At 48.5% G+C, this 9,364-nt stretch overlaps 1 protein-coding gene across 2 annotated transcripts; it reads left to right on the plus strand.

Annotated features, from left to right (window-relative positions):
- The first annotated feature begins 18 nt into the window (after nt 1-18).
- On the plus strand, nt 19-8,313 carry JCHAIN (joining chain of multimeric IgA and IgM). 2 transcript variants are annotated; one of them, XM_008497400.2, is made up of 6 exons: nt 19-187; nt 3,387-3,541; nt 4,134-4,245; nt 6,699-6,834; nt 7,470-7,550; nt 8,039-8,313. In XM_008497400.2, exons 1-6 carry the CDS (start codon nt 151-153, stop codon nt 8,238-8,240), a joined length of 723 nt encoding a protein of 240 aa, XP_008495622.2. In that variant the 5' UTR covers nt 19-150; the 3' UTR covers nt 8,241-8,313. The 2 variants fall into 2 exon arrangements, with proteins under 2 accessions (XP_008495622.2, XP_030305382.1); XM_030449522.1 differs by lacking the exon at nt 19-187 and adding an exon at nt 1,859-1,904.
- The last annotated feature ends 1,051 nt before the right edge of the window (nt 8,314-9,364 follow it).

Here is a 9,364-nt window from a genome sequence, read left to right on the forward strand (position 1 = left end):
CCTGCCCTGCCCGCCCCTTCCTTCCCCATCCCCCGGTACTCCCGGCTTGAATCGGGAGTCACTCCGGATCTGCAGCCGAATGACTTTACATCTGTTTGACAGGATCACTCGGATCCGTCAGGAGCTGCCCGGCCGGGGCAGGCACTAGGTATGGGTTCTGTTCCGTCCTGGCTGGTACCAGCACCGAGTAATGCCACCTAAACCTAAAAGTTCCTCTTTTCTCTCCTCAGCTTTGGTTTTGTTTTGTTTTGTTTTGTTTTCACCTAAAAGCCCGCACGTATTACTGCTCTCTGCATAGGGATTTAGAGGGAAAGAGGGGAAAAAAGGGCAAGAGGGGAAAAAAAGGAAGCTGGAAAGCACAGCTGATACCTGTCCCCTGGTAACTGAAACCTCCTGGGACTCGGTTCCCTACAACCAGACCGAATTTCCAAGAAAAACTTCTGCAAGCCCGCCTGGACACACGTATGAACTATCCCTAGCCCTGCCTGTCCCCGGGGTGCTGCTGCTGAGGGACAGAGACCTCTCCTGGCAGGAGCCAGGTTTGTTCTGGGTCTGCAAAGCTGCTTCTCAGTCCAAGCCCAGAAATAAAATCATAGATTAAGCAGCCACACACACTTCCCAGCAAGGAGCTGTGTGTAGGACAAGCAGAGGTGGGTTTTTTGCCTCACCGCAGAGCAGGTGCAGGTTTGTTTATAAATACTCCAGCCTGCCTTCTTGTGGGGAAAAAAAAATTAAAAAAGACATGTCAAGCAAGTTATCTGAAACAGAGAGAATACACAACTGTACTCACCTCTGGCGACTGGGTTCTGGTAGGTCTGATGGCAGACAGGTCTCATAATGAGCCTTTCCTCTGGCACACTCTGGTTCTCCACGTGGTCTCCTCTGGGTCAAAATTTTCCAAGTCTGCTCTTGCACCAGAGACCTCTTTCCTCAGACTAAGACATATTCTCCAACTCTGTCAGGTTTTGAGTTCTCAGCTCCCCTGGGTGCAGGGCTGTATGAGAGAGCAACAAGAATAACTTGGGTGAGACCTGGCATTCCCACCCATAACTTGGGTTTGTTGAGTGAGACGTGGCACTCATCTCATCTGTTAGCCACACCTTGGGGGGATTCTGACTTCACACAAAAATAAATCCTCTAAATAAAATACATCCTCTAAAAAAATGCAGCCTCTAAAATACATCCCTGCTGCTTGGGCTGTGTCATCCAGAGAGCTCTGCAGCCGATTTCTTCATGGTTAAGATTCCAGGTAACTTCTTCAAGTGTGCCCCTGACCCTGGCAGAGTCCATCCCACTCCTCACAAAGGAGGGCCCTGCATTTTTATTTTTTTTTTAAGCCTTCCATTTCAAAATTCAGAGCTTTAGCAACAGACCAACCTCCACCTGGGCTCATTTGGGTGGGACTGGAATTGACAGATTGCCTTTCAATCCAAGGTTAATTGATAAGAGCAGAAAAGAATGAGCATCTCCAGACACTGAAACCTCCCTGGAAACATCCTCCTGCTTGTGAAGCTGGAGATGACCTCCAGTGTGTGCCAGTGAACCCAGTTATCAAGAACTGCTCCAGCTCAACCACACCAGTTTGCTGTAAGCATCAGTGGGATCACCACTACCAGTGCAATAACCAGAGACTGCTGCAGGTCTTTTTTAATCCACAGTATTCCTTGCTTCCAAGTGAGAAAGGAGAACAGAAAAGCACAGAACAGGGTGGTAGTGGATGGGGTGTTACCTGGAGATCCCCTGTGCCCTAGGACAGCTCTGCTCCTCTCTACCCTTCAGCCAGCACAGCAAGGACACACACACACACATCACCCTTTTGCTTTACTCATCCAGGCATCTGCCCAGATTCTTACCTGGAAAACCCTGGTTCAGCATGTCCAGAGCCAAAGAGAGGCACAGGACAGGTGAGAGGAAACAGACTGCAAGGCTGGTTCCCATTTCTTGTTAAATTCTCAATTATTCCTCTGCCTCACAGTGAGTTTGGGAATCTAGCTCCTCACTCAGACAAGAATTTAAGCCTGGGGTGATGGGTTGCCTGTCTCTTCTCAAATTGCCACAGTTCTTTAACACCTGCTCCCCCAGGAAATTTCCTGGGATTTCAAAAAGTGCTGCAGAAAAAGGGGGATAGTTCATAAAAGTAACAGTCCATAAAAAAATAACCAACTTCCTCTGAAGAGCTCACAAACTTGATGAAAATTCTCAGAGACATGCAGGTGGCTGCATGGGATTAAAAATAGCTCTCCCACCACCACGTAGAGCCTGAGGGGAGTACCTGCAGTCATGTAGATTTAGCAGCTGAAATTCAGATATGCTGAGCACCAGCAGCCAGGGAAAACCACCAGAATCAACAGAACCACACAGGACAGAAGTTTGCTCAGTCTCTCCCAGTCTGTAAATACTCAGAGATGTCTCTGCATGGATTTTATCAGTGCAGGCTGATGAAACAAACCAGAGCCCCCTTCTCAGTGGTACTGCCTGCACCCCCTCTTTGGATATTTCTAAAGAATCCCCTATTTTTGTTACAAAACACATGACTGAAACAAAGAGTGCTTTAGATAGAACCCCCTGCCTCCCTGTGGTTAGCCAGCTTTATTCTCAGCCTCTGGCAAAAGGGGGGGCAGGGAACACCTTACTGCTGCTTCAGAAAAGTGCTTCACAAGCTCTGTTGGTAGTACTTTCTGGGGAAGGGGGAAAGGAAACAAAACCAATTTGTGTCCTTTTAAAGACAGAGCCCTAGTGAGAAAACAAGGTTTTTAAAGAATTATGGCATAAAGGGATGCCTGGCAAGGAGCTGGGCTCCCAGGGGAAACTCTTCCTTTGCTGATGCAAGACAAAAGCTCATTGCATCATGCAGCCACCAGATGTTTGTGCTAGAACCAGCAGCTCAGGACACACATCTGGGGTCTTTCAAGAGCTCTGGGGTTAGGGACACAGCCAGCAAGGTCTGAAGGAGGGGAAGGCAGCCTGTAAGGTGACAAGCTTCAGCAGCTGGGATGTCTGGTAGCATTGCCTGATGACTGCAGCCTCTTCAGAGCCTGGCAAGAGCAAGACCCCAGGCTGTACAAAGCCTTTATGCAGCCACAGAGCTGCTGCTCTGCTGCCCAGGGAACAGCTGGAGCACTCAGGGGTGTTTGCCAGGAGCTGTTAATGTTAATTGAGAGGAACAGACCTTGCAGGTAGCACAATTTGAGAAAACACTGATGCAATAACCCTGGCAAAGAGTGGGCCTCTTGGCACGGTAGTTTGCTCTGCCTCCCTTTTTGTCCCCTGCTGCAGGTGTTTGGATGCCCTGAGATTTCCTTAACGTGTGGCCTTTTCTGCACAGGACACACACTTCAGAGCCAGCCCTGGTGACTGCAGGTTACATTGCAATATTTGTTTTCCAGAGTTACACACCAGTGATCCCAGATCTGGGACAACAATACCCCAGCTCATCTCCAGTACTCCCCTTGCTCAGGAGAAGCCTGCCTGCTCAACACCTCACAGAGCGTGCCTGGGACCTGCCTCATATCACACATCCCATGGAGTCCCTTTTCATTTGGTAAGGAAAGAAACTCCTCAAGGGAGTGGGCAGAGCTGGAGGAAGAGTTTGCCACAGACCTCTGGTTTCTTTTCCTCCTTCACTCCTCCCCTTTCTCATCTTGACTGCTTTGCCTGCAAGCCCTTTGGGGCAGCTCAGGGCCTTTACTGGAGCTTTGCACAAACTCTGGCAAAGAGGATTCTGATCTTGAAGCCTGAAATGTTTCCTGTAATATGAGTATTGTGATCTTTAGGTCTGATTTCTCAAAACTAGGAGCCAAGGCTGTGGCTCCTTCAGCTATCTGGGCACTTCCCTTGCCTCCCACTCCTCACCCCAGGTGGAACAGTGCCACTGGCTCTGGGGTTGTCCCCTCAGGACCAGGGTGGTTTTGCACTCCCTTGCCCTTAGCAGCTTCACTGCTTGTTGGTGATGAGCAGATGAAAGTGCAGAGTACCAGTGCAGCCTCCTGCCCCCATCACCTTTGAAAGCCTGAGGTGTTGGTGCATGAAACATGCCTGGTTTCAGTCCCCAGCCTCCTCAGTGTCGGTGGCAGCCAGCTGGGCTGTTTATTTCAGGAAACAAATCTCTGCATCACTTGCACACACCCTTATAGGCAGACACAAGCTCTGCACTCCTGTTCTTCAAAAGAAGGGAAGGCAAGATGAAGAGCTCTTTGCTGCTCTGCCTGGCCTTGGCCATCTCCATGGGACTCATCCTCGTGGCAGGTATGTGGCAAGGGGAGAGCTGTGCTTAGGGGACCAGTCACAGGGTTTGTGGCCATTAATAAAACTTGTACAGTCCAACCATCAAACCCCAAAGCTTGCTGAAGCTGGTGTGCTCCAAGGGTGCTGGGACACCTCAGTGTCTTCCTGCACTGCAGAGCTGAGTTTCTCATTTAATCCTCACTGGATTAAAGCATGATGTCTAGCTCCAAATCTAAGAGTTTTTCATTAGCCATTTTGGATCCAGTTTCTGAAGCAAGAAACCACAAACATGCATTCTTGCTTTCCTGCAGTGCTAGAAAGCTTGCAAGACTCTTGCCTACGAGATTTAAAGCTTCTAAAACCTTCCTGGTAATCCTGTCTCATGGCTACAGTCAATTTATTTCTGATTAAACTCTAGCTTGTCATGCAACTCCACTACTTGTGTTGAAATTAATGTATTTTGAGGCTACTTGAGCCTCTTCTACTCTACTGAAGTAGCTATTTGCACCTACTACTTCAGGGTAATATATTTTTGGAATTAATTTGCTTCTTTAATGTGCTGCAGTTGGATTCTGATTGCCTTCACAGTATATTCCAGGACAACCCAGTATTGGGAGATGAAGAAATTTGTCAAAATAATCTCTGCATGAGTGTTGAGGGGAGAGGGGACAACGTTGCAGTAGATCATGAACCAGAAAACCCAACCTGCAGATGTTTAGAAAGGCATTAAGAAATGTTGTGTTAGCTACCTGCTCCCCAGAGGGACTGCTTTCTGGGTGATATATGGAAATATTGCTGATAACACTGTCTTTTATACAGCTTTGTAATTTTACTTTAAAAACATATGTGGAATACTGGTAACTTTTATGGGTACTGAAACCAAGAGCATCATACATGGAATTAATTCAGAACAATGTTTTTAGAGTACAATCAAAAAAACCCCCACATATTCATAAAAGAGTGCATTGCTTCATCTCTTAAAATGAAGTTAAAGCTGATTCTCAAAGGTTTTGGGACAACTCCCAAAGCTAATAGGATCCAACTTGAATATTTGCTTTGGATTAAGTGTTTAGAAGGGCACACATTACCTACACCAGAGGGAGAGCTACATGAAGGACAAGATCACAGAAGGGTTCTGTAAGAAAAAAGAAAAGCCAAGACTCAAGGAGGCAGAGGCTAAAGAGGCTTTTCTAATAAGCTTCTTCCTCAGGGGGAAATGCTCACGTGGAAGGATGAGTTGGCAGAGAGGAAACATGCAAAGCAAGAGAGATTGGAATAAGGGGTATCAAGAAAATCAGCATTAAGCCCCAAGTGGCCATCCCCAGGTGCAGATATGGTGCTGCATTTCTGCCCTGGGGCAGACATTTTTGTAGAGCTGGGAGCCATAAGGAGAAGAGCTCTGAAGGACTCACTGGGCACCTGCTGTAGAAGGATAAATAAATTATGAGAGCAGTAGAAGGGGCAACATCTCCTGGCATGGCTATGGTGGCTTCTTCCACTGCCCAAAGCAAGGGCCTGGGGTAATAATTGCCTTCCTAATTGAGAATATTTATAGGGAATCTTCTTTAGGGGGTGTTCTGTAGCCAGTTTTCACAGAAAAGCAGCAGATGAATTGCAGAGTTACTCTGAGGCATCATTTTATAGACTTTTGGTGCCCTTTTTATACTTACAGTGCCTGTAAGGAGTGGAAGCAGAGGAGACCAGTGTATTGTAGGGGCAGGAATGCAGCTCTGAGAAGCCTTAGGTAGAAAACCTGGCAGGCTACAGACAAGATATCTGGGGCTCTGCATGCACATAAAAGCAAAGCTGGCTTGTTATGTGAAAAAGACCAGAGGCTCTGGGTTGGGGAAAGCCACCTAGCAAAGAACAAGCTACTTAACTCCATCTACTTGCACAGTAGGCAGTGCATGTCACCAGGAACATGCAACAAGTCCTCTGGGTAACAGATGTGTTGTTTTATCCTGGTTTGACTCAGCTGCATACTGAACAGGATGCTAAAAGCACAGGGGACATACCCAGAGTTTTCTGTTTGAGTAAGAATATCAGGACTGGATTGTCCCTGCAAGGACCACGTGTCTCCTACTGCCAAGTCAGCAGACTGCCTTCCTGCTGGGGCCTGGGGTGCTCTTTGGCTTCTGTTCCCTCAGGATCCTGAGGGATAAGACAGCACTCAAGGAAAGCTGACATCAGCCACCTTGGCAAGGGCAGAGCCATTTATTTAGAGGCTAGATCCAAACTGGGACTGCTAGAACAGCCCCATCACCTCCAGACAGAGAAGCTGTAGACTGAGGAGGGCAGGGAGGTGAAATCATCTTTGCTAAGAGGCTCATTTGTACCTGTTGCAGCCTGGAGTTTCATCAGTCAGATGCTATCCCAGTGCACATTCCTGGCTTCCTCAGCACTTGGCTCTCTGCTAGAGCAGGATTCAAGCTTTTCCTCCTTCATCCCTAGGACTGTGTGTCCTGTGTTTGCAGGTTATCCACGGGACCCTGAGGACAAGGAGTACGTGCTGGTCAATAACAAGTGCAAGTGTGTAACAATGACCTCAAAGTTTGTCCCCTCCAAGGAAAATCCTGATGAAGAAATCCTGGTGAGAAACATCCGCATCATGTAAGTGGCAGCCAAGTGTGACACTTCACCTCCTGCTCACCTCTGGAACAGGGCTTCCCTTTGCTCTGCTTCCCAGCTCCTGCTGAAGTGAAGTGCTTTTCCTATGGGGGCCTGGAATGTTTCTTTTTGCTTTGTTTTTGGAGCTGACATGAAGCTATCTGGTATTTGTCCTTTGGATACAAAAGCCCATCCCCATGTTCTAAGCAGTGCAGTAGTAACTTAACCAGGTGGGGAAGCAGAGCATCACTTTTATAGAGTTGATCTGATCTGAAACCAAACTGGCTCCATGACACTGGACTCATTTACCAATCCTATAGCAAGCCTGCTGGTTTATAGGAAATAAACCAATTCATGCCTAAAATACCAGAAAATGTGAAGCCTATGAGATAGCTCTGAGTTCAAGAGTAGGATTTTGTCCTCTTTATTCCCCCAATCCTCACAGAAATGTGTGTGTGTGTGTCTCTTGCAAATGGACTAAGCTCAGGGTCAGTGCTGCAGGAGTTCTGGTAGAACTCACAAGGGAAGGAACACTGATAAAATTCATGTTTTATAAGGGCTGGGAATTGCTCAGAGCAGAGCAGTCCCCTGTTTAATAAGCAGTTTTCATGAGACCTCTTCTCTTCACTCCTTTGCAGAGTCCCCCTGAAGGCTCGAGAGAACATCTCTGACCCCACATCCCCCCTCAGAACCAAGTTTGTCTACCGAATGACTGACCTGTAAGTAGTTCTGTTTGCTAAGTTCATTCCCTAAAACTTCACATCTCCTGCAGCATTGCCCACACCAGCTCAAAAACCTGCTTTAGGGCCAGGAGAGGAGGTGAGGTGGGGTGACAGGGGAAAGCTTTCCCCACAGAGCTCAACTTTCATAGCCTCTTGTGAGACCAGAAATTTGAATCTCTGGGATGAACTCAAATTAAAAGGCCTGACATTTACAGGAAATGTTTTCTTCTTCCTCCTGTTCCTCTCAAATGTCTTCAGTGTAAGTAAATTAGACACTGCATGTTTAAGGCTCCCCTTCAAGGGCAGTTTGGCCAGTTGGGGTTTGACCACACTAAAAGCACCTGGCTGGGAGTCCCTGTGGAAAGCCCAGCAAGGCCACAGAACTCTCCTGGCTACATCTGCAGATCCCCAAGGAAGATTTGGCTTTCACCAGGGGCATCTTTTCATCCCAACCCATAACACTCCCTCTATTCTGTCTCTTCCAGCTGCAAGAAGTGTGATCCCGTAGAAGTTAATCTGGGTGGTGAGAGCTACCAGACCCAGCCAAGCAGCTCCTGCAGTGACCCTGAGATCTGCTACACCTACAACAGGGACAAGTGCTACACCACAACCCTCCCATTCCTCTACCATGGGAAGGTTAAAAACGTTCCAGTAGCCCTGACCCCAACCTCCTGCTATGCTGACTAACTCAGCCCTCTGCTCTGCCCATGCCTGCTCACACTCTGCCTATCCAAACACACCTCTACCACCCTAGCACCCAGACAGCACCGCCCAAAGCATCAGCTCCCAGAGTAATCATAGAATCATAGAACTGGCTGGGTTGGAAGGGACCTCAGAGATCATCAAGTCCAACCCTTGATCCACTCCCGCTGCAGTTCCCAGCCCATGGCACTCAGTGCCACATCCAGGCTCTTTGGAAAGATCTCCAGACACGGAGAATCCACTACTTCCCTGGGCAGCCCATTCCAATGCCTGATCACCCTCTCCAGAAAGAAATTCTTTCTCATCTCCAACCTAAACCTCCCCTGGCACAACTTGAGACCCTGCCCTCTTGTCTTGCTGAGAGTTGCCTGGGAAAAGAGCCCAACCCCCCCCTGGCTCCAACCTCCTTTCAGGGAGTTGGAGAGAGTGATGAGGTCTCCCCTGAGCCTCCTCTTCTCCAGCCTCAACACCCCCAGCTCCCTCAGCCTCTCCTCATAGGATCTGTGCTCGAGTCCCTTCACCAGCCTGGTTGCCTCCTTTGGACCTGCTCCAGCACCTTGATATCCTTCCTGAACTGAGGGGCTTGCTGCTTTGTAATACTGCCACCAGCACAGAGCCAGCTCCCAGGAGCAGCTGCTGGTTGTGAGAGGCTGATCTGTCCCTGGCACACACCTGCACTGCTGCTGTTGCACATCTGGGATGCTGGCACCACCCAGACCAGGTGTATTCCAGGGGAATTCCCTGGAAGTCAAGGGGACTCCATCCATTTACTGGGCAACCTGCCTTTGAGTCTGCCTGCAGTCTCCAGCTGCCATGGACATCAGCTGGATGTCTGGGTACCTTTGCACAGCCCTTACACCAGACCCTGGGGTTACACTGCCACATTCTGTGCCATCACATTTCAGAGAAAAGATGTGGGATGGGACAGAGTTCAGGTTTCAAAGTGATTTTACAATTGGACACTCTAGACCCTTCTGGCACTGACACAACTGCAAGCTTCTAGTTTTCAGGTACATCTAGGAGATCAAAAGATGCTTCTACCCTGAAGTGCTTTGCAAGGCTGCCAGGACCAGGCTGTCCCAGGAACAGCAAGCTCTCCTGGGATGGGT

This window comes from Calypte anna, chromosome 4A, assembly GCF_003957555.1.
Source record: "Calypte anna isolate BGI_N300 chromosome 4A, bCalAnn1_v1.p, whole genome shotgun sequence".
In the NCBI taxonomy this organism is placed as follows: Eukaryota; Metazoa; Chordata; class Aves; order Apodiformes; family Trochilidae; genus Calypte; species Calypte anna.